This window comes from Ursus americanus, chromosome 2 (genome assembly GCF_024610735.1).
Source record: "Ursus americanus isolate L20-20 chromosome 2, mUrsAme1.1.p, whole genome shotgun sequence".
Classification (NCBI taxonomy): domain Eukaryota; kingdom Metazoa; phylum Chordata; class Mammalia; order Carnivora; family Ursidae; genus Ursus; species Ursus americanus.
This window is the reverse complement of record NC_142128.1, coordinates 45133809-45158639: the sequence shown is the minus strand read 5'-3', so window position 1 is coordinate 45158639 and position 24831 is coordinate 45133809. Positions and strand designations below refer to the sequence as shown.

Sequence of the window (24831 nt, the reverse complement as noted above, 5' to 3'; positions counted from 1 at the left end):
GTTGTCAGAAGTCTCTGGGAAAGAGGCCGCTGGATTAGGCCCACGCAGTCGGTTCCTAGGTCAGCCTCCAGCTGATCGCACTGTATCAGCATCATTGGGCAACCCGGGCCCCTTCGGACCCTTGAGACGGTGGCGAAGGGAGTCGTCCCAGGGAACGGCTACACCTTGGAGCCTGCTGCAGACCCGCTGGCATGTGCGTGAGGGCACCGAGGATACTGTGCGAGACCAGAGTCCCCATCTCCTTCACGAATCTGCACTTGCCTCCAACCTCATACCAAAGGGCTCCTGGCAGTGATGTGCCCAGTACGGCCGAGTCTACGCCACAGACTTTCGTCTTACAGGATTGTTCCTGGTCAGGATCACGGAGGTGGAATGATGGGCAAAGGGAACGACTGCCACGCACACCCGCTCCCGCCTCACTGTCACCTGAGTTGACGGGCACCCTGCCCCTCACCCTCCTCCACGCCCGTGACGATGGAGGCGAAGTTGTCGTCCAGGAGGATCATGTCGGCCGCCTGCTTCGACACGTCGGAGCCCGAGATGCCCATGGCGATGCCGATGTCGGCCTTCTTCAGCGCGGGGGAGTCGTTCACGCCATCCCCGGTCACCGCCACGATGGCCCCCTGGACGAAGACACAGCCAGAGCGGAGCAGGAAGCCCATCCAGGCCCAGTGCGCCCGCCCGGCCCTGCACGCCCACTCACCTGCCTCTGGCAGCCCTCCACGATGATGAGCTTCTGCTGCGGGGACGTCCGCGCGAACACGATCTCCGTGTGGTTCTTCAGGATCTCGTCCAGCTGCTCCGACGTCATGTCCTTCAGGTCCGAGCCGTGCACCACGATGGCCTTGGCCTCCCTGAGCGAAGGATTTCAAAAGCCACCGCAGAGCGCTCAGAATTCACCAGAGGCCCCGGTGCCTCTGTCCAGCCTCCACTGTAACCTCCTGTTTCTGCTTTTCGCCCGGCCTCCTCGCTGGTCCCCAGCCACCCACCGTTCCGGACGGACACCGTGCACTCCTCCCCGCGTCCCACCCGCTCCTCCCTTTGCTCTGCGTCCTTCCATCCACTTCCTCTGAAAACCCACTGACATAGTCCCTTGGTCATTTCCCTATTATCTTTTACTTTGCAGTAAGTAAACCCTACACGTCCTACCCACTACAGGAGCTTCCGGAAACTGTAGCGAGTGGGGTCGGGGTAGGGCGGCTGAGGATGGAGGGGAGACACGGCAGATCTGAGTTCTTTAGGGGCCCCACCTGGTGTTGATCTGGCTGATAGGGACCTGGAGCCTTGCAGCCATGTCCTCTGCCGTCTCGTTGCCTTCTGATATAATGCCCACACCTTTGGCGATGGCCTTGGCTGTGATGGGATGGTCCCCAGTCACCATGATCACCTAGGTCAGGAGGGGAAGAAAGGCAAGCAGAATCACCTTCGGAGGGATCCCGAACCCTTTGCCTTTTCTCCAGAACCTAACGGATCACTGCCTTCAATCCACGGGCTGTTTGCAGCCCATCCCCAAGGACTTCGGCTATGGCAGCTTCACCCCCCAGGACTGGGTCGGGCCCACCAGCCCATAACACATAGAAGTTTGGGTTCTAGTTTTCCCAGGCATAAACTGGGGATTTGGGCATATTACTATATTCAGAATTTCACTGAATTGTTCCAGAAGCTATTCTGTTTCTTTAAGCTCAAAAGACAAACACCTACACATAGAACAAATGGTAATAAAGGCACGTCTGGAATAATCCACCTGCCTACCAGAATATCCTCTAGGCCCAGGTGTGTTCTGACCCTCACTCTTCCTCTCGCTTCCCTGTGGCCTCCCCTGGTTCCAGCCCTTTTGCAGATGCCCCGTACCAGCCCTAGCCCTGTTCTCCTGGCTCCTCGAAGGTCAGATGCCTGGATCCAGGCTGTCCTAGCATTCTGTTCCTTCTGTCTGTCAGCACTCCTCCTGCCTTGTTTCTGTCCACTGGACGGAGTGCTCTGCAAGAATGGGCCGTGTCCGGGCTCCCTGTGAAGCTTCACTCTTGCGCAAAGCCTAGCACATAGCTGTCGTACCACAAACAGCCATCACATGAAGGAATGAAAGAATGACTGTCTCTTGAGAATCCCGGCCTGGCTCCCGAGGGCCCTCCAGGCGCACAGCTTTCCCAGCTCCAATGGAGGGAAAGGCAGCTGTGAGGCTGTGACTGAACTGTCTGGAAGGTCCTAGAAATGTCCATCTGTTTGCTTTCAGAGCATGGAAACGAGCCTGTAAGGGAGTTCTTCCCAGAGCCCGCCTCCTTGTGCGCTGGACCCAGAGCAGCGTGACTCCAAGCCCGACTTCCTGGAGGGAGGTGGTGACGCGGAAGTCCGTGTGGCCACCAGAAACGCAGGACAGGGGGCGCCTGGGTGGCACAGCGGTTAAGCGTCTGCCTTCGGCTCAGGGCGTGATCCCAGCGTTCTGGGATCGAGCCCCACATTAGGCTCCTCTGCTATGAGCCTGCTTCTTCCTCTCCCACTCCCCCTGCTTGTGTTCCCTCTCTCACTGGCTGTCTCTATCTCTGTCAAATAAATAAATAAAATCTTTAAAAAAAAAAAAAAAAAAGAAACGCAGGACAGGTCACCATACCCACACCGCAGACTGCGAGTGTCCGGGTCTGGGAGGGAACTGCACACGAGCTTACAACGTTCCAGATGTGACGCAGACCGAGCCCTGCGTGATGCCCTTCAGGTTCGCCGCACCCGGACAGCCTCCCAGGGGCTCATCTGTGGTGACCGGGGACCTGGAGGGCAGGTGTGCTGTCATCCTGATACACCCCGCCCCAGCACCTGCCCTGTCTGACTGCTCAAAGGGGCCGTTCTGTAGTAGTTTCTGGCAGTCCCACCTCCAGGCCAGGCTGCAGAAATAAAAACCCAAAGTCGGTCTCCCCAAGACTGAGTTCCCAGGACGCAATTCTGCAGCACACTGAGGCGCATGTGCACAACAGACGTGCGGTGCTGCAGAGAATGGCTCCCTCGGAGGTGAAGGACATCTCAGGGTTTCTGGGATTCGTCAGGGACTGAAGGAGTTTCATTCCCGACTTGTGGGTGCTGACCGTGCCTCTGATGTTCCCACGTAGTCTTGCAAGCTGCCCTGTTGTTCCCTCGTCCCTTCTCTCCCCACATCGGGCCCATCTGAGAGACGGAGTCCGGTGTTGGTGACACAACTGTTGTGGCCTGACTGCTGTTCTTGGAGGTGTCCAGGTTCACGGTGAGGCCCAAACACCTTCACGGCGTCGAGAGCCTCAGTGAGAGGCAAATATAATGGGGTACTTTCATTTATTTTTTCAACTACGTTTGTTCCAAAGGCCCGAGCTCATGGCTCTACCTGGGAAGTACCAGCCCTGCGATCATCTCCTTGTAAGCACTTTGCTGCCCGGCGACCCCAGGGCTCTCCGGTCCCTTCTAGCAGCTCTGCGTCGAGGCCATTTTGGAAGTGGCCCGGATTGTCCACCCTATGCAACAACCCGCCATATGTCTCTTACATTTGTGCTCCTGGAAGGATGGCATCATGTACACGTCTTACACTCCCCTAGAGGGAAAGGGAGCTGATTCAGGATTTCTCACCGAGTCTGCCAAAGTTCTGCCAGCTTCAGGTCCAGAAGAAGTGAGAAACGAAAATGCGAACTGTAAGCCTGTGCCCAGAGCAGGGACTGGCCCAGAAAGCCCCAGGGCCTCCCGCTCCAGCTGCCGGCCTCGGATTCACCTGCCTCAGGCGGTGACTGCACCCAGGCTAAATCACCCTTCGACTCGTTCGGGGCCCCCCCACCTCAGGGGCAAAGGTAACTCTCTCCTTGATGCTGTCAGGGCCCCACAAATCCCCAGATGAGACGCATTTCACATCCCCAGTATGAGTCCCCATTCCAACAGCCACCTCGAGGATCAGGAAGCTAGGATGGGCCCTTCTCCAGCTATCTCCCACGCTGTGGTGCGGGTGCTTAGAGAGCCGGGGGAGGTCGAGACAGCGGCGATCCTGAGTGGCTGAGCTGCGGTCAAGCTGCTGCTTCAGAGAACCCACCGCCCAAACAGCCCGTGGTCATCGGGGACCTCACTCAAAATTGTTCCTCCACCCGCCCCGTGGTTCTCACTCCAGCGACCAATCATCGAACTTGGCATGGCCCAGCTGCCCCCGGACAAAGTGCTCACAGTCAAGGTCGAAGACAAAGCCAGCTCGGACAGCATCTCGTTCTCCCTAAATACCTCCAGCATCCCCCCCGCCCTCCAACCCGCTCTCCCGCGAGTCTGGGATCCAGAATATCACTTATGAGCAGAAAAGGTGCAGTCTCTGACCTGTGAGGATGGAGGTGAGTCTTAGAATTTGACCTGGAAGTGAGGCACAGAATGTCTCAGAACTAGGAATCCCATGAAGTCTGAGTCCCCCCAGCCAAGGAGGAGTGCCCACCGCCGGTGTGTGTTCTGCGGCCGTGTTTCACTCTTGGACCGATTCATTTCAGTTTCTAGCTTTTACTCCTGTGCAGCTGTTCTCCCGGATCAGGGGCATCGAGGGCCCAGCTCTCCGTGGCTCAGCCTCTCTGTCATCCCCTCCAGGCCCCGGCCCCCTCCCAGCAGCACCTTTCCCTGAAATCCTCTAGCCCTTGGCTACTCCTGCTGTAGTCTGCAGACCCGCAGCAACAGCATCACCTGGGAGCTTGTTACGAATGCAGAAGCCCAGGGTGTCTTAGACCTGCAGAATCAAGATTTTGCGTTCCGACAAAACCCCTAGACGGTCACGTACACAGCCCTAGGACACTGGTTCTTAAAAGGACCTGCCTAGTGAAATCTCTAAGAAAGTTTTAAGAGAGTGGGCGCCTGGGTGGCTCAGTCAGTAAAGCATCTGCCTTGGGCTCAGGTCATGATCTCCAGGTCCTGGGATCGAGCCCTGCATTGGGCTCCCTGCTCAGCAGGGCATCTGCTTCTCCCTCTCCCTCTGTCGTTCCCCCTGCTTGTGTGGTCTCTCTCAAATGAATAATCAATAAATAAAAATCTTAAAAAAAAAAGGTTTGCGGAAAGCAGATGCCTGTATCCTGCCCTGAGAGTTTCCAATGTAATGGGTCTGGGGTGTGGCCCAGGCATCAGATTTTTTAAGTTTGTTGGTTTTGTTTGTTTGTTTAAGTAATCTCTACACCCAACCTGGGGCTTGAACTCACAACCCCGAGATCAAAAGTCGCGTGCTCTACCGACTGAGCCTGCCGGGGGCAGAGGGGGGCGCGGTGTCTAGGCATCAGATTTTTAAAGGTCTCCTGGTGATTCTAATGTTCAACACAAAACAGGATTCTAACTACAGAAGAAACTTACTATTTCCTATTAGGGTGTCTCTTAAGACTAAAAATCATAAGCTCGAGGAAACAGACATCAATTAAACCAGGATTATAAGAACCTACTCTAAGCAAGGCTCTCTACTGTTGCCCCAGGTTGTGACGGGTCGGGGGCTTCCGGGATACGGCCAGGAGTTTACCTTGATCCCTGCACTACGACACTTGCCCACAGCGTCAGGAACTGCAGCTCGGGGAGGGTCAATCATGGAGATGAGCCCCACAAAGCAAAGGTTATCCATGGGAAAATTGATTTCATCTGTATTAAACTCGAATCCCTTGGAGAAAGTGCCAGGCAGATTCAGGAAGCAGAATCCTGGGGAGAGACAGAGGGACCAGTCGTCACTCAGCGGCCTACGTCCCTGTCTCGCTCACCCCAACATCTTCGATATCTCACCCCACAAATAACCATTTGGATGTCATTCTTCCCGGGTTTCTTCTGCAGCCCCTCACCTAGCACGCGTTCCCCCAGGCCTCCCAGTTCCATGTAGGCGTTCTGGAAGGCTTTCCTCATCTCATCGTCCATGGGGTACTCCACCCCCTTCAGAAGGTAAGTCGAGCAAAACTCTAGGATCCTCTCTGGGGCCCCCTTCATCATCAGCACGTGGGTCTGGGAGCTGTTGTCCTGCAAGTGGATGGACATCTGGGGAGGAGAAAGGAAGAATCCTTGCAGCAGGAGGAGGGAGCAAGGGTTGGGGCAGAAAAACAGGGGAAAGGTTTTTGAGGGTAACACAACCGGCAACCGGTTTCCTATCCCCCTCCCATTTCCTCTGTCCCCTAACCCCAGGGCAGCCCCCTCCCTCCAGTCAAATCTGACTCCGGGTCCAGCCCGTGCCTCCTCCTGTCCAAGGATCCCAGCCCCTGTGTTATTTGCACCGCAATCTCTGAGGGCACAAGCCAGCCTCTCACTTTCTCTGCTTCCTCTCTGCCTGGAAAGCAGAAGTGTGGGCCGGGCAGAGGCAACAGGGCAGACAGGGAAGAGAACATAGGGGCCACAGGCCTGTGTCCCCTCAGCGGGAATGTTTTGTGATCTCAGGTCAATCCACTGAACCTCTCAAAACCTTAGTTCCCTTGATACAGTGCAAAAGATTCTGTGTTGCTGGCTTCATTGGGTTTTTATGGGACACAAGACAGTCAAAAATCCCCCAAAACCTAACTACTAATATAGTTTGCTGTTGACCCAAAACCTTACCAGTAACATCAACAGTCAACTAACACATATTATGTATGTTCTATGTATTAAATGCTGTATTCTTACAGCAAAGTGAGCTCGAGAAAAGAAAATGTGAAGAAAATTGTCAGGAAGAGAAAACCCACTGTGACAGAGCTGTACCGTGTTTACGGAAAACCGCCGGCGTTCAAGTGGACCCACGCGGTTCACACCATGCCGTTTGAGGGTCAGATTATTTGTAAAAAAGTACTTTGAAAACCACGAAGCACAATCCAGAAATAGGTTAGTCATTGTAATCCCTTTGCCACTCTCCCAACAGCGGGAGAAGTCCCAGGGGCTGGTGGCAGGTGGGGGTGGGGTCCAGTCGGCAGCGAGGTGTGCTGGGGGCAGGGAAGGCCAGATTCACAGTGAATCTGAGGAGACCACATGCCAGGAGGAGAGAGGAATGAGACGCCTTTCGGTTTTGCATTTTCCCTTGATCTCTGATCTGTGAGCGGGAACTATGATGGAGTTCCTCTTCCGAGCGGGAACTTGCCTGTAAGAAGCCTGTCCCCAGACCAGCACCTTGAAAGGAGCAGGTGTTGAAGGGGCCAGACCACACTGCCCACAGGACAACCAAGGTGGAAAGCCTGCGTGTAAAGTGCTGTTAAAACCGTCCCATTAGAAACCTTCAAATACTTCCTAGAACTCTCAGTTATATTCAAAATATGCCTAAGCGGTTAAGAGGAAAAACCTTCACTTGTTTAAGCAGAAAGCTGTAAGAGGTTTAAAAAGCTTCATTTCCTGAGTGCTTGATACGTATTTGTTCCCTATTTACTGGAGATTATCAGAGGTGGCAGTAAGACCTACTTATAAGTCAGTAACAGGGTCCCCAAAAAGTCACATCTTGACAGAAAATTACAGATAAAAAGGTGGGAGGGGGCACCTGGGTGGCTCAGTGGGTTAAGTGTCTGTCTTCGGCTCAGGTCATGCTCCCAGGGTCCTGGGATCGAGCCCCGTGGGAGGAATCTGGGAATATCAGAACAGAGACCCTTCCTTTCGTTTCAATCTGAGAGAGAGGAAGAGACGAAGCCTGCAGGTGACAGAGGGCTGGGGCGGCCTCGCAGAGCCGGGGGCTCCAGCTGCCCCCAGAGCCCACCGCTGGGGGCAGCACCCGGCTGGCCGAGCTCACCCGGTGGGGGCGCCATGGAGGAAGAGCGCGTCCTTTGCACGTGATCCTCAGAAAACGCACTAAAAAAACTTAGTCATTTTGGGGAAAGTTGCTATTTTGTTGGACATCCCAACAAATGTCATGGATATATTTTGCTTTTATTTTAAATCACACAAAGGAAGAAGTATCTACTTCTTTGCAGTCATAGGCTTTGATCTGGCCCTGCCAAGCACAGAATTCTTGTCTGGGCTGTGAGGCCGCTGAACGTCAGAAAAAAGCAGAAATAAGTTGCAGTTTGGGCTTAGGAGACCTATCCTATTACACGGACTGAAAGCCAGTGGAGACAAAAAACTCTGGGTCTATTTCTTTAACTCTTACTCACTCAGTGTTCAATGTGAAAAGATAGGCAATTGGGTTTTTAAAACTCAAAACTCCATATAGCTGTCGTTATTTTATTATTTTTTTTAGTTGTAATTTTTTTTCCCTTGTGAGGAAAATTTGGGGGATCGACTGTCTTAGCAACTTTCAAGTATAACATTAGAGGAGTTTGCCTGTGCACTGGCCTCGCTGAACTTCTCTGTATTGTTCTGATGTTAGTACCCATGCGAGGTGCCGAAGCAAGGTCTGTTCTGTGGTTTCTAAGACAGGAAGACAGAACTGACTTTTGGGAGTCTCGTTTCTTCTCTGTCACCCACACCTGAACGTCTGACCTTCATGGTAGCCCGTGAACTTGGAGAATTCCTCTCCCCTGAGCAAACCATGACTGTCCTGTAGGGCCCAACCCTGTGGTGCTCCAGTCGTGGCCCCGGGTCCCCCCACAACGCCGTCTTCAAGGTGTGCGGGACCTCACGTGGGAGGGTCCCCCTGGCTTGGCCGTCTGTCTCCTGCACCTTGGGGTTAGTGCCCCGCCACTTCTCCCCAGGCCGCGCATCTCCTTCCCGTGTCATGCCTCCCTGGGTAGCGGTCAAAATGCTCCTGAGCAACGAAAAACTTCACAAATGTGCTGGGGCCCCAGCCCCGCCCCTACCTGATGGCAGCTGCTGGAATCACGGGTGAGGAATGCAATCAGGCTCTTGGGGGGGGAGGGGGGTGCCTTGCAAACGCAGCCTTATTCTGCAGTGGCAAAACTTGCAGGAGCCCCAGAGATGCCTCCGAGGCCCCGTGACTGTCACCAACCAGCCTGTCCTACCTACAGGACACTTCCCACCTGCTCTCTCCACAAGTGACGGAGCCTCACGCCCTGCTTAGGACCCAAGGCCTCTTCCTTTACCACCTGCTCCTCCCTTTACCTGCCGGGCACTTTCTCTTGAGGTGAGCCTTCCTCTTAAGGAGGATGCTGGGTAGCCGCCGTCTCTCTTCTGCTGTTCAGAGGGGAAGCTGAGGGCGAAGGCCGAGCTCCCATTTCCCCAAACCACGAGCCCACCTCCACCCTTCTACCCTTGTGCGTTCTGTACCTGGTACTTGTTGGTGGAATTAAAGGGGATCTCTGCCACCTTGGGGTTTCTCTCTCTCATCTCCTTCACAGAGCTGTACGACTGCTCGATGAACTTGAGGAGGGCTGACTCGGAAGCATCCCCTGTTGTCGCCCGCTGCCGGGATGAGGTTAGCGTGGTGAGCCCGAGGGGTGCGGCATAGGGCAAGGGGTGCAATGGGGGGACCTGGGGGCAATCCCTGAGCACCAGGATAGAGACTTCTGGGGAGAGGGCGGGGCATGCCCCGGACACCCCGCAGGCCCGATACCTTAGCAACGGGAAGGGTCTCCTGGTGAGCCTTGAAGTCGGCTCGGTTGCAGAGGCCGGCGATGCGGGCCAGGATGAACCAGGTAGGAGAGCCCTTGGCAAACGTCTTCCCTGGGGAGGAAGAAGGAGCTCGTGAGCAGGGTGGGGGCGGGGAGCTTAAAGCAGGGACGTTCTCGCATCCTGCTCTGGCCCCCAGCACTTGACAGAGACAACCCTTGTCTGCACTCAGGGCCCAGCTGTCTTCTGGGTCAGTGCCCCCTCGGTCCAGGTGCCACCCCCAGCCCCGCCCCGGCCCACCCACGCCACTAGAGTCACCAGTCTGCTCTTCGCTGGTGTCGGCCTTGTATATGGTCTTGTCGAACCACATGTGCGCGACGGTCATGCGGTTCTGGGTGAGGGTGCCCGTCTTGTCGGAGCAGATGGTGGAGGTGGAGCCCAGCGTCTCGACCGCCTCCAGATTCTTCACCAGGCAGTTCTTCCGGGCCATGCTCTTGGCCGTCAGGGTCAGACACACCTAAGGCCGTGAAGAGGGCCGGCAGTTACTGGAGACGAAGAGGTCGGCTGCTCACACCACTTTGTTTTTGGAAATCTGATCGTCTGTATCGCTGTTGTAATTTTTGGTACTTCTTCCCTTTTTGTTTCCACCTGCGGCCGTGGGAAAGGAGATCAGGAGAGCGACTGTGCGCGTGCATTATGGCCGAGCTTCGGGGAAAGCGCATCTTCCTTCATCAGAGGAACGTAGCAGATGACCTTATCCCCTGGAATATTCTGCTCCCCCAGGGTCCTTTTGTCTTTTCCACTCAGCAGCCCCTTTCCAGCCAAGTTCAGGCCACCCCTCTCTCTCAAGTCCACCCTCCCAGGGACCACGTCGATAGCTAACCTTTTATTGTGGTGGGGGGGGGCTTGTACCAATAGTTAGTAAAAAAGAAGAAAACAGGAGAATCATGAAGTTGAGAAGAAATAGTGCAACACTAGAAAGGACTTGAGCGATCACTTAAACCGGGGCGTTTTTGTTGACATGAATTATGTGGACCATAAGTTCAATCAAAGTCAGGTGTGTGGCAGGGTTGTTTTAAAAACTAATCAGTTCTGGGGCGCCTGGGTAGCGCAGTCGTTAAGCGGCTGCCTTTGGCTCAGGGCGTGATCCCGGCGTTGTGGGATCGAGCCCCACATCAGGCTCCTCCGCTATGAGCCTGCTTCTTCCTCTCCCACTCCCCCTCCTTGTGTTCCCTCTCTCGCTGGCTGTCTCTCTGTCACATAAATAAATAAAATCTTTAAAAAAAAACTAATCAGTTCTTAGGCTACGGTTATATTAATACAGAATTCTAATCGTGGGGTTATGATTTATTTACATATTATCACTAGTGCTGAGGGTTTCGTGCTAACGAGCCACACCCTGAGTATTATTCTCATTTCTATTCTAAGAAGGATGTTGATTAACTCGAGCAAACCCCCAAGAGGTGATCAGCAAGCCAAGGGGTCTGAAGACCATGTCCTGTGAAGAACAGCTAGAGGACAGGGGATGATTTCACCTCCCACCAGAGAGTCTGGGCAGACATGATGGCTACCATCAATCAAAAGTGTAGCTTGTAGAAGAGAGAGAAAAATGCCTTGCTTTGTGTATCTTCAAATGGGAAAACTGGGACCAAACAGGAAACCATGTTTCTGCTCAAGAAAACGAAATCCAGCTAGAGCAGCCCGGCGGTGAAATGAGCCGAGACCAAAAGGGGCGGGCTTCCCAGGACTAGAAATAATCATCATCTACGGAGTGTGCACGAGACGTTTGGCATCGGTGGGAAGTTTGGATTTTTATGGGCTTTGAAGTCCTTTCCAAGCAGATTCTATAATTCTGCATTAATCTTCCTCTAGAAACTGATGATTAATTAAATTGACACCTGAAGATGTTCAGTGATTCGGCCAAGTTCACCGGCACGTACAGCCCGGACTGGAACTCACTGCTGGTGACTTAGAATCAAATGCTTCCCGCATCGCAAGTCACGCAGAAGAAAGAGAAGGCACCGGAAAACATGAGTGAGGAAGTCAAGGCCCTGCGGGACCCGAGTGGCTGACACCCGCACACACATCAGGAGTCCGCCGCACTCGAGAGACTCAACAGCAGAAGAGATACTAACGATTTCATCCCCTGGGCGCGGCGTCTGCCCAGAGACCACCCTCCCCCTTGGCTACTCACGGTGACGGTGGCCAGCAGCCCCTCAGGCACATTGGCCACAATGATGCCAATGAGAAAAATGACAGCCTCCAGCCAGCCGTAGCCCAAGATCAGCGAGAGCCCGAAGAAAGAGACGCCGAGGAAGACGGCCACCGCTGTGATCAGACGGATGAAGTGCTCGATCTCCACAGCAATGGGGGTCTTGCCCACGACCAGGCCCGACGTCAGAGAGGCGATGCGGCCCATCACCGTGGAGTCTCCGGTAGCGATCACAACACCCCGAGCGGTTCCTGTGGAGCAACGGGGAGGTCTGAGGGGGGCGCTGCTGGCTTTGGTTCCTGCGAGGAGCGCGCCGTCAGGGGTCACAAGCAAGGCGGACACTCGGGACCCCCCAGAGGCTCTTGTGCTCTCTGCTCCTCATATTTGATTTATACAGTAAGGTTCTCCTCGCCTGCAGAACGTCCGAGGATCGCACCGTTCTCCTGTATGGCCTCACCACCTTCCCCGTCAAGAAGGTCTGCATTACACGTGTCTACATGTCTTCTGTTGCCTGTGTGTTTCTTATGTTGCGCTCAGCAGCTGCGTAGTTTCTAGATCCCCAGGAATAGGGATCGCCCTTCTGCAAGTGTCCTCCCTCCCAACATCTGGTTGTCCCCACACCAGGGTTCTCCGTGGGTGGCAGTTTGCCCCCAGGAGACGTTGGGCAATGTCTGGAGGCGGCTCGGTTGTCACCGCGGGTGGGAGGGCTGCTCCTGGCATCGGTAGGGAGAGGGCAGGGGTGCAGCTACACATCCCGCAAATGACCGGAGCGCCCCCCCCCCCAAGGAAGTGTTATCCTGCCCTGATGGGGATGGTATGGAGGCTGGAGACCCAAGCTCTGTTCTGGCCGGAGCCCCTCCCTGCTCGGCGGGCTGGAGCCAGCCTGACCCCTGCCGGGGAGCAGAAGCCATAACAGCTGGGCTCCGTGCCGCTCGCTCCGCCCGCGCTGCCCCCAGAGTCGGGAGTGGGACTTGGCCGGCGTGGTCGGCTTTCCACACAGAGGATGCGGCCACTCACCCACGTGGCTTGGAATGAGGGGCCTGACAAGGTTCTTAGCTCCAAACAACTTCTCCTGCTTTCCCATAATGGCTGCAATTCCTACCCTTCCAAGTCAAGTCAGAATCACCCAGAAAAGCACCATATTCTAGAAATATTATTTTGGAATCAGAAGGACTCCTGCTGGAGGTTCAGTTTTCCAAGGGGCCGCTGTTCGCCCCGGGGCAGCTCCGTGCACGCTGGCCCTCAGGCTGCCTCGGCTCTAAGACGGGATGGAAGCATCGACGAAGCTGTGAGCAGGAAAGGCCTCTCGAAAAGTCTAGAGCAGGACTGGGCGCATAGTAGGCACGCGAGTGTTGGCTTCTTTCTTTTCTTCATCTAGATGGATTTAGGGTCTTAAGAAGGACGATACAGAATCACGCGTGGGACTGGGTAGGGGCGACTCTACTCCGACGGCCCCCCCAGACACTGTTGGCAGAGCGGCCACTCCGTTTCCAGGGTGGCCTTCGGCTCAGGGAGTCGGAGAGCGGGGTCCCGCCTGGATGGTGTTCTGGGGAAGAGTGGCTCCGGTACGAGGCCCTCCGCAGATGGGCTCCCCAGCGGCTGCCCGCCGGACTGCTGCCCATCAGAGGCGTTCTCTGAGCCTTGTCGAAGACACTATAGTAACTGGGAGGTGCTGAGAGGCTTTGGGGTTTGGGGCCGGGGAGGAGTATGGCACTACCTGTATCTATTTTATGCCAGGGTTTGGTCTAGTTCTTCCTTTTTACTCCTTCGTGGGTTCGCCCCTGCATAGAGAGGCAGGACCTAGCAACGAATCCCATGTGTCTGGGGACAGGATGGGTTGATGTCAGCCTGGAGAAGGTCAAGCCCATGGGCAAGCCTCCCCTATCCCAGGCCAGACCGACGCCTCCGTACTCCTGCACATCACCAGGGAGACAGCTCAGGCCCCATGGAATGCGTGAGAACCCAGAGACAGGCGCCCGTACCCGCAGCCCCATCAGGGCCACGGCCATGAAAGTAGGGAGGCAAGGGTCTGGGATAAAGGTTAAAGGTGTGCTCCTCATGTGCAAAGTACATGGACGTTCCTCAGTTCAAGGGTCAAGAGCTCCTTCAACCTAGCTCCGCCCCCTTGGCCAAGTCTTGTGTCCCTCTGGTCTCCTATGAAGGCCTCCTCCATCCTGACCAGACCCTTGTTTCTCGGATGGGGTCCCCCCACCCACTTCCCCCCCTTATTTGAATCGTATACTTTGCTGACCAAAAACCTACTTGGGAAGGACCAATGTGAGCAAAACTTTTTCCAAAACTTGCTAACCTGGATCCTTCTGTCCAATTAAAATTTTTAAAAAATGTTTCAATATATATCTTATTTTCTGGTTGGACTCTTTTTCATCTTTATTATTACTCTTATCTTTTAAAATATTTTTCAGATAAATAACTTTTTGACCGGAGAGGTCATTGGCAAGCTTTATTCCAGATAAAGGTCTGCGGAAAGAGCACAGGCTTTGGGAGACGGACCCACACTAGAATCCTCGAGTCTCTTCTTTCCTACTGACCTGTGCCCTTGGATGCTGCATTTCATTTCTCTGAGCTCTTCACGAAACAGAGCTAATGTGTGTTGTGTAGTGTCGTGAGAGTCAGACACATCTGTAACACGTGGCTCATACGAGGCGTTCAATTAAAAAAAACCCAGCTGTTTCTGAGATACCCAAACATTGATTCTCAAGCACGAGCGACGGCTTCCATGTGCACTGCAGAGAGTCCCGCAGGCCTCCTTAAGGGAGAAGGTTGACATGAGACCGAGCCCGTTGTTACCACCTTGGCCAGAACTGCCCCCCAGTTCAAGGGCGCCTTAGATTCTAGGAGCAAAGCCAGAGTGTGAGTGGTAACTCCAATTTCCAATGCCAACACGTCCCCAGAATAGTGAGAAGTTGCGGCTCATCTCAGAAGACTGACCTAGCAGAGCTGACTATTTTTGTGCCCTCCGGTGCTGTTTTCAACTTCTAGAGCATGGCCCATTCACCAGCTAGAGTCATACGAGCTGACGACGGCAAGGCACGTCCGACGTGTTAGGCTTTGCGCTCAGCCTCACGTATGCGTGATCTCATTGAATCCACGTGAGGTCTACGGGATAGTGACTCTTAGTATCATCGTGGTGCAAACGTGGAAATGGTGGCATTGACCTTTCACCAGAGGTCATACAGCTCATGAACGATGGAAGACCTAGACTGTTTGCCAGCTGTTACCTACCTAACTACCTTTTGAAGATAGAGAGTTCTTGAAACCTTTGTTTCAACCTCTGCTTTTGAAACTAGGCTATTTATGATGCGATGCTCACCTTCCACACAGTTGGTGGAGAAGAAGCAGATGTTGCGGGTCTCCAGGGGGCTCTCATGGGTGAACTCGGGGGAGCGGAATTGGGGCTCAGACTCTCCTGTCAAGGATGAGTTGTCCACCTGGGATGGGAGGGAAGATGGGTCGTAACGTGAGCATGGGAAGAAAGATTCCTTTATAAAGATACATGTCTTTACCTGCCCCCAACATCATCATCACAGGGACAAATACACAAAAACACACCAGCACCTGTTGTCTCCAACCCCAAATTCGCACCTTCTTGAGGTTCTGAATATAAGATCATGCTTTCTTTCACTGAGTCCAGCTTACTATGTAAGGCCACCCCAAGACGGTGCTTGGCCCCTCACGTAGCTTCCCGCGTCCCCTCACCTTACATCCTTGTGAGGAGATGAGCCGGAGGTCCGCCGGGATTCGGTCTCCGCCCTTCACTTCGACCAGATCTCCCACCACCACCTCCTCCACTTTGATCTGCATCTTCTCTCCGCCTCGAATCACCAGAGCTTGCTGTGGGAAGAGAGTGCAGGGTCATTTCCAAAGCTTTCTGCTTCTCCCATATCCGCTTCTGGCCTGTACACTCCCGTTCCTGGTCTCCTTCCTTCTGACGCCCTTCCTTGCGCTGTCGCTCACCACATCACCCTCGCAGGTCTCTTTGGCACATTGCAAATTCTTACCATCTCTGTCCTTTGCAGCATGACTCTGATGACCCTCTGTCTAAGAGATGGGGGTCTGTCTCTCCATCCCCACACTTAGGCTGGGCTACACGGCTTGCTTTGGCTCATAAGACATTAGAAGCATAATGCAAACAGAGGCTTAAAAAGTGGGGGCTTGCCCTGTTGTCACTGGGAACCCCTCTGCCACTGTATTGAGCCAGCCTGAGGGAGCTTCCTAGAGGAAGAGAGGTCATAAGGAGAAAGGCTCCAGCTGTCACAGCCATCTCAGCCATCCCCAGACATGGGGATGAGGTCATCTGAGACTGTCCAGCACCCCTCAGCTCAGCCCAGATCAGAACAGCCCTGCCATAGAAGTGTGGGAACCGCTATGTTTGCTGTTTTGAGCCACTAAGTTTGGGGCGGCTTGTTAGGCAGCAAAAGCTAATGAATGGTGTCCAAACTCCTACTTCATTTTACCAAAGCATCATCCCCTGCCTGAACTCTCACCCAAGGGAAGAATTAATTTACATTGACACCAAAGGGAAAAGATCCTGGGCCACGACACTAGAACATGACGGTGCCGTCGGGAAATTCTGGCACCCGTCCTTTCCAAGTTTCCAGCTCTGTGCCTAGAAACCTCTTTCTGCTGTCATATTATTTCCAGATGCTTGAACATAACTTCTTATTAGGAAACAATCTCAACTTTCAGAAGAGTGGCAAGTATAAAATTGTACCAAGAACACCTGTACAACCTTTACCCAGATTCCCCTGTTGACATCGCACCCGTTTGCTTTACCGTTTGGCCAGTGTCTGCAGGTATGTATGTATGTGAGCGCTTCTTGGCCTGCACCATCTGAGGGTAGTCACATACAGCACGATCTTCTATCCTGGGTACTTCAGGGTACGCGTCCCCAGAATCAGTATGTTAAATACCCACAACGCGGTTGTGCATTTCACTTGATTTCACTTTGATACCGTATCGTCATCTACTGTCTGTGTTTCAGCCTTGTCAGGACCCTGTATGTCCTTTGCCACATTATTTTCTCCTTAGGCACAGGATTTGGTCCCAGTTAGGAACAGCATTTAGTTGTCATGCTCCTTTAGCCCCCTGTAATCTGGAACATTCTCACGCTGTTCTTTGTCTTTTTTTTTTTTTTTTTTTTTTTTTGGAGAGAGAGAGCTTGCATGAGGTGGGGCGGGGCATGCAGAGAGAGAGGGAGAGACAGAATCCCAAGCAGACTCCACCCCCAGTGCAGAGTCCAAGGCAGGGCTCGATCTCACCATTCTGAGATCGTGACCTGAGCTGAAATCAAGGGTCGGACGCCTAACTGACTGAGCCGCCCAGGCGCCCCTGTTCTTTGTCTTTAAGGCCATCGACGTTTGAAGAATCCAGCCTCTCCAACCTCCTTTGTACCTCCCCCCTTTTACGAGAATGTTCTCATTTGGGGCTTCAGATCCTGCTCATTATTCAGATTATGCATTCTAGACCAGACTGCTTCATAGGTGACGCTGTGTCTTTCTCAGGGTACTTTTAAGGCCTGACACAGTAAAATCTGAGGGACCCTCATCCTCGTCACCAGCCTCTCAGTTCACGCGTTGTAGGGTGTAATTTTCCAGAGACTCAAATATTGTGTGTTTGGCCCCATTCTACACCTCTCTCACTAGATCCTCCACGCCAGTCCTACCTGAGGCACCATGTTTCTGAAAGACTCCATGATCTTGGAGCTCTTGGCCTCCTGGTAGTAGGAGAAGCAGCCGGTGACGATGACCACGACAGCCAGTACAATGCCCAGGTACAGCTGGGGGTGGGGAGACAACGAGCTCGTCAGGAGGTCTTTTCCTCCCTCTTCATCCTCAGAAAATCAGCTTGCAGGGGTAACAGCCAGGGGCTGAGGGAGAGTCCGAGGCAGGGTGCCTCCCTCGGAGCCCTGAGCTTCGGTGAGGGCCAGCAGGATCCAGCAAGCACCCAGGAAGGCTCTTCATGGGCTGGGGGGCCGAGAGCCAGGGAGGGAGCCCGGGAGGAAGGAGATCAAGAGATGAAAATTCTGGCAAAGAGAAAGGGCTGCCGGATGTTTGATGATCAGTCAGGAAGATAACCAGACAGCAAGTTCCTGAGGGAAACCTTGGCCCTCAGGGAGCTGAATCAGTAGCTTGATAGGTAAAAGGCTAGGGAGACCAGGAGGGACCAAGGCCTCCCTTAGAAAATCCTGGGAGTACTAGGGATTGGGGCCAGGGGCCTTTGGGAGTGCAAGGCTGCTGAGAGGAAGGGCGTCAGGGCCAAGCCGGGACGGGGCTGGCCAGTTGGCAGCTGCACAGACTCACGTTATCTTTGGTAGACTCCTCCTTGTAATGTAACTGGATGCCGTAGGCCAAGAAGCAGAGAATGGCACCGATCCATAGTAAGATCGAGAAGCCGCCGAACAGCTGCTTACAGAATTTGGCCCATTTTGAAGTGGTGGGGGGCGGGGTAAGTGTATTGGGTCCATCTCGTTTCAAGATTTCCTGTGCCCTTCCAGGGCTAAGGCCCTGTGTGGAGAGGAAACAGGGAAGGACAGAGAGCCGTGAACCAAGAAGCAGCTATAGCAAGCCTCAGAGGTGCCATTTACAGCCCCTGGGGGGTCTGGAGACCAACGAAGCTCTCTGAAGATCACCCTGGAAGTTCTTCCTAGAATTTGCAGGACAGATCGATCTCCTTTATTTAGCACATTTATATAGGGAAGTTTTTTACTTGGTAGACTGATTCATTCAACGTTTGAACACCTATCTTGGGCTGGTTCTGCGATAGGACCGCAGAATGAGTGGGAATGGTCCCTACCCTTAGGGAGTGCCAACCCTGGTGGGAGGTAACTGTCGCCCGTTCATGATATAATGTGCAAGGCTAATGCGATGATGGGGTGCAGTACCTTATGTCAATAACATACGGACGTTCACACTTTGTCTCTATAACTTTGACGTGGGGAAACAGGCCAGCCAAACACGTGAAGGCTTAGATTCCCCCCGGGGCCTGGCCATACGCTTGCGTGCCTTTCTAACTGAAGGTAAGAGGAGAACCCACCAGAGAATAATAAGACAAACTCCCCTTCATCCCCACCGGCCACGCCCAGCTTCCCTTGAAAAACGTACAACTTGAATGAAAACGGGACAAGCCCCTTACATGCCTCCCTGGTTACCAGATGAAGCCCTGACAGTGAAGAAATTCTAGAACTAAGAACTTACATTTTGAGGGCTTTTAAGTTTTTATTTGTGGTCCTCGTATTAGCGGTAACAGTAGCAGCAGTGCTAAGGGTAATAGTCAGAGTATGTGGTTTTACGTTTAAACCGGTGGTTCTCAAAGTGGGGTCTGGGGGGCCCACGGGGTCCCGAGACCCCTTCGGGAGATCCACAAGGTCAGACGACTTTCACAATAGTGCTAAGTCGTGGTTCGCCTTTTTCCGTTCTTGCTCTTGAGTGTATGGTGGAATTTTCCAAAGGCTCCATGACACATATCGCAACAGATTTAATACTGAAAATATATGGGAATCCAGCTGTCTTGTGTTAAAAAGCTAGACATTAAAGGGGGTTGCAAAAATGTCAAATGCCACTACATTTTTTATTTGGGAAAACAGGTGTCTGTCATGCAAATATTATTTATACTAATACATAACGGATTTACTCTTGTTTTTAAATGAAGGAAGTATTTTTTAATTTTCTGAGTTTTAATGTTGAAGATGCTAGCTATGGATAGATGTAACTCACATAAGCAAAAGCTCTTTAGGATCCTGAGAACTTATGAAAGCAGAGCGGGGGCCCGGGGACAAGGGTTGGAGAAGTGCTGCCCTACCCCATTCTCCTTTCTCTCATCTGACCCTGAACTCTTGGGGCGTTACCATGCTGGGCTTTCCCAAGAGCGTGTGCGGGGGCGGGGCGGGGGGGGGGGGACTTGGCTGGGGAGAGGGAAGGGTAACAACATCGACCTGGAAGTTAGGACCCCGACTTCCAGCTCCACTGTTGCCCCCCAGGGGTGGGGGTGGGGGCTCCCAGTGGGAAGGAGACCCTCCGCCCCCTCAGGGGCTTCCTTTGCTCACCATCGTGAGGTCCACGGAGTACTTGGCGCTCAGCTCTTCCAAGGTTAATTTGTGGTCATCCTGAGGGGACAGTGGAGTGGTTGGGGGACGGTGGTGACCCGGGCCATTTCCAGGGGAGGGGGCGGAGCACGTGGGGCAGAGAGATGGGCCTGGCCTGGGGGGTGCTCTCGGCGGGGAGGGGACAGGCTGCGGGCTCAGGAGAGCGGCTGGGGGGTTCTCACCAGGACCACTTCCTTCTTCAGCTCCTCCAGTTCAGTCTTCTTTTTCTTCTTCATTTTTCTTCTCTTCCCCATTTTAAACCCCCGTTTAGGCCTTGTGCTTGGGTTCCGCTCGTGAGGGGTCACGGTCCCCTTCTTCCCCCCGCGCCCCATTGTCCTCCCTAGATGTGGCTGACCCAGCTCAGCTCGTGGGAAGGAAGCCAAGAGCCAGGAGAAGGAGTGGGGGGGGGGGGCGCAGAGACAAGCGGGGGACCTAGGAGTCAGGCGGTGGGGACGGAAAGGGCCAGGGGAGCGAGGAGGAGAAGACAGGGGGAGCACCGCCAGGGCAGAGCGGAGGCCGGAGATGGGCTCCAGGGAGTGAGAGGCCGAGCAGGAGGCGGGTGGCCCGGGCGGGGACACAGTGGGGGCAGCCCCAGGCCTCGGTGAGGAGGTGCAGATGCCGAGGGCGCCAAGCATGTGGGTCGGGGCGAGGAGGCCCCTGGGCCAGGCCCTGTGGGTGCCACGGCAACCCCCAGGTCTGTGGTCACAAAGGCCTCAGGACAGTTCTGGCCCAGGGTCCAGAAGTCCCATCTGTGAGCTTGAGGGCGACGGGAGCGGGGTCCGCCACAGGGAGAACGTCAGCGTGAGGGCCAGACTGGACCCGGGTCCCAGCTGGGTACTGTCAGCTTCCGGGGCTCACAGGGACCCTTGGCCGCTGTCGAAAAGATACAGCAGGCCCTGTGTGGGAGCCTGCTCTTACCGAGGCCCGCTTCTCCGCCACCCTTGACCTCGAGCTTTTAGTTTTGGGAGATCCTAGCCGAATAGGGCAGGTCTCGGGCATTTGAATCAGTCCTGGGTTTGAATCCTGGCTCCTCTGCTTCCCAGCTGTGTGGCTTTGAGCAAGTTACCTAACCTCTCTGCGTCCCTCCTTCCTCCTCTGGAAGGGGGATACCGTCTACCTAAGGTGACAAAAGTAAGGGTTAAATTGAGGTGCTCTGTGGAAAGCAAATGTCTGATACATGTAGGATGTGCTCAAGAAATAGCTTGAATTAACTCTTATTAGTTTCATTTGTGGCTTAACGCGAGGCTCTTCTTAGAATAAAACTACGCTTTTCCACATGACAGCACTGTATGTCCTCAGTTTAATAGGACATATTTTCCTCTTCTGTTCTTCTTTGACATCTCAGTAAGTGCTTTGATAATGTTAATTTTATTTATGTTTTATGTGTAAATACCACCCTCCAAAAAGGATCTCCGAAGCAGCTATTTCTATCAATTGTAGATTTTCTTCGTTACGCATGCCACAGACGGTTTCCCTTTCTGATCTTGTCTGGTATTTGTTTCACTGCATTTGAGTTTGGCATGCTTTTTAAAAATATGACTGCACCAAAAAAATATATATGACTATATCAGAAAACATCATCCTGGTGCTGACGCAAAGCTCCTTCACTCTTCAGAAATAGAGACTTTCCCTCCCCCTGGGACAACGATAATCTGTTTCTTCACTAGATCGGACTGGATTTTTCTTCTCTATGAAAAATGTACAACATAAGAACTGCCAAGTCCCACTTCCCCACTGCTACTGCTGTTGACAGTGTGTGTACATCCTCCCGGTCTTCTCTCTGTTTATACGGATAGAATCTCGAAGGACATACCTTCCTGGTGTGTAGAGAATCACCCGAGTCCCTTTGGTGTCAGTCTGTTGTGTTGGCGCGGCTCGGTGTGTAACGGCTGCCATGCGTTCCAGATTTTCCAGGGACCAGGAGCTCAGTCATTCCCGCTCCTCGTGGATTTACAGGGTCATCTCCTTTTCTTTCTAATCATTAGAAACACCGCTGCAGCGGCAAAACCTCCCACAGAGTTCCCTTTAAGTCCTTGAGCTTCGGTTTCTGTGGAATCAGTTTCTGTGGCTGAATCATAGGACCCTCTCAACTAAAGTTTCAGAAGAGTCTGCCAGACTGCTCTTGGAAGAGGCGCTTCCTATCCACGTCCCAGCAACGAGAAGCAAGTGTGTGATCGCGTCGCGTGACTGATCTTTCTTATTCCCATCATTATAATTGGTGAAATTTGCTATCTTAGAGTTTTAATTTGCATTTCCTTATTGTCTAGGTGAGCATTTTTTCCCTTATAGTTAAAGGACTTTCTGGATTTCATTTTTCTTTTTGTGAATTGTTCTTACACTTTTCCAGTTTCCTGCTGTCCTCTTATTCTTACGGATTGGTAGGAGCCCCTTGTCATACATGGTACACCCCCCAGTCTTCGTGTGTCGTGTAGGTCATAGAGCCCTCGAAAGCAAGGATCGAGTTCAGTTAAAATCGCCAAGCTCATCTGAGCATCACCTGTGCGAGCACAGCCCTCAGCCCGGGCTTGCGCATGGAAGGTTCGTCCCCCCACAAAGCAACTTGACTGACATAGAATCAATTGAAATTATTTTTGGAAACCCCAGTCTGTTTCAAAAGTGGACCTCTTCGGAGAGGACTTCTGATTGCCAAACCCAATATAGCCGCCCCCCCACCCTCCAGCCCCCACACCCCATCCTCATCCCTCACTCCTCCACCCTGTCTCCACCCTTCACCGCTCCACCCCCCATCCTCACCTCTCACCGCCCCATCACACTCTCCACCCCACCCCCCTCCCTACCCCCACCCCTCCATCCCCCATCCTTACCCCTCACCGGCCCCCACACTCTCCAACCCACTCCTACCCCCCCTCCCCACCCCCACCCTATCCCCACCCCTCACCCCCCACCTCCACCCCACCACATCCCACCCCTCATTCCCCCATCCCCACCCCTCCATGAGCCCATCCTCCACCCCACTCCCACCCCCCATCCCCACCCTCCACCCCCATCCCCACCCCCACCACACCCCAACATGCAGCCCTCAATCCATCCCTGTGACCTTCTCTGTACTCCCCACCTTCTGAAATCATCCGCCCACTTAATCTGTTGACTTGTTAATTGTCTGTTTCTCTGTGACCCGTGACCATTGCTGACCATGACCGTGACTGTGGGGACTTTTCTCGGCTTATTCACAGCTGTATACCCAGTTCCCAGAATAGCACAGAGTGGCTGGTCCATAAATAGTTCCTAAGAATATGTTGAATGAATGATGAACTTTCAGGTTTTATCTTAATGTCCAAGGTTGATGATTGCCACGTTGGTCTGCCATGGTTCAAAATCTGTTAGAGTCAATATGGTAGCCCCACAGTCGTCTGCTCATGGGTTTCATAATTACTTGCAACGAACTCTGAGACTCTTGTCTGACCCCTCTTGCAGCCGAACGTCACAACCAACACGTCGTGTTTTGTAAAAACACAGGGGAGGATTTTGATATTGGATTGAGTCTTCAGAGCAACTTCTGTTTCTCTTTCCTACGTTCTGTCTCCCAGACAGCAGTGGGGACTAGCAATCCCGTCTTCCTGTTTGTCTTTGTTACTCTCGCTGTGCTTTTAAAGTTTCCTTAGTAAGTGCCATATGTCATGCTCGGGAAATCTTCAGTGCCATCGGCTTTGGTTCTGTTGTGAACGGAAGCTGTTTGTACCGTATTGTCTATCTCACTGATTTTAGGGAAAAGTGTGATTTCGAAAGAACTGGTATCTCCTACCCTGTTGTGGCTTTGAACTCACTGCTTCGAGCCTTTGTTGTTGTTGTTGCTGCTGTTGCTTTGTTTTGGAAGACTTCCTTGGATTTTCTAGATGTCTAACATCTCCTTTACCAAAAAAAAAAATATGTTTTTATTTCTTCTGGTTTGTCCCTTTATTTAGACCATTTAAATATAAACTCCAGTTCGGGATTTCAAGTGTTGCTAGTGCTTTTGTTGGGGTTGCTATGATAGTTCTCGGGCGAACCACAGCCCCTCCTCTCTTCTCTGAGCATCATGGCTCTGCCTGTAGGCTTTTTCCTCCAACATTTTAACCCAGAATAGATGTTGGATTTTACTGATCCCTTTCTCAATGTTTTTTGAAATGACTCATCATTTTTTCCAGTAAATGTTAGTTGTTAGTTTTTCATATAATATGCTGTATTTGCATTCCGTGATTTACTGGTCATCATTAGAGATCTATTTCATTAAATTCTATCAAAACTGCATTTGTCTCATAAAACAGGGGGAGACAGTTTTTTTGTTTTTGTTTTTCTACATTCTGGTACAGTTGAAATAATATAAGGATGTCTTTGAGGAATTTGGGGGAAAAAAAATCCTCCACCGAATTCACTGGAGCGGAGGTTGTTTTTGAAAGTCTCATGTTTTTAAAAACCAATTAGTTAACATATAGTGTATCATTAGTTTCAGAGGTAGAGGTCAGTGATTCATCCGTTGCATAAGACGCCCAGCGCGCATCACATCACGTGTCCTCCTCAATGCCCATCCCCCAGTTACCCCCTCCCCCATCTCCCCTCCAGCGGCCCGCAGTTGGCTTCCTATGGTTAAGAGTCTCCTAAGGTTTGTCTCCCTCTCTGATTTCATTTTGTATCAGATGTCTTCCTTTGATAGTGATCTACTCATTTTTTCCTATTTTTTGCTTCACTCTTAGCATTATGAATATTTAGCTTGTCATCTGTCTCTGATGAGTCATCACGTTTCCTATTCCGTCGATAAAAAGGAAAGGCCATGGAAAGCATTTCTGCCTGGATCAGAGGTTGGCCTTAACCTCTAGTACTACCTCCACCTTGGGCTAAATCCTCCACCAGATGAGGAAGCTCTGCCCAGCCCCTGCCGCCCCCACGTTCATTTCCCACAGATACTGGCTACCCCCCCCCTCGAAACCGCCCCCCAGTTCACTAAACCTTTGGGCCGCACCTGGCTCTCCCCAGGGCTGCACCAAGTGTGAGGGTCGCTAAGAGGTTGGTCCCGGAGCCCCACGGAGGGAGTCAGATCCTGATTCTGAGGCACGACATCCTGGAAACTTGGACAACATAATTTAACCCTTCCGTGCCTGGGGAGCCTGGGTGGCTCCGTCAGTTGAGTGTCCGGTTC

General features: G+C 52.8%; 1 protein-coding gene across 1 annotated transcript in view; it reads right to left on the bottom strand.

Annotated features, from left to right (window-relative positions):
• Positions 1-20062, bottom strand: part of LOC123783612 (sodium/potassium-transporting ATPase subunit alpha-4) — a 29183-nt gene extending 9121 nt beyond the window's left edge. The window contains exons 1-15 of the mRNA XM_045784461.2: positions 19880-20062; positions 19659-19718; positions 17917-18120; positions 17280-17393; positions 15314-15448; positions 14928-15045; positions 11579-11847; positions 9703-9901; positions 9389-9498; positions 9103-9237; positions 5781-5970; positions 5471-5643; positions 1251-1387; positions 704-854; positions 455-623 (exon numbers count right to left, since the gene is read on the bottom strand). Of these exons, the coding sequence (XP_045640417.1) occupies positions 455-623; positions 704-854; positions 1251-1387; positions 5471-5643; positions 5781-5970; positions 9103-9237; positions 9389-9498; positions 9703-9901; positions 11579-11847; positions 14928-15045; positions 15314-15448; positions 17280-17393; positions 17917-18120; positions 19659-19718; positions 19880-20029 (2314 nt within the window). The 5' untranslated portion in view covers positions 20030-20062. The remainder of the gene's footprint in view (positions 1-454; positions 624-703; positions 855-1250; positions 1388-5470; positions 5644-5780; positions 5971-9102; positions 9238-9388; positions 9499-9702; positions 9902-11578; positions 11848-14927; positions 15046-15313; positions 15449-17279; positions 17394-17916; positions 18121-19658; positions 19719-19879) is intronic.
• Between the last annotated feature and the right edge of the window lie 4769 nt (positions 20063-24831).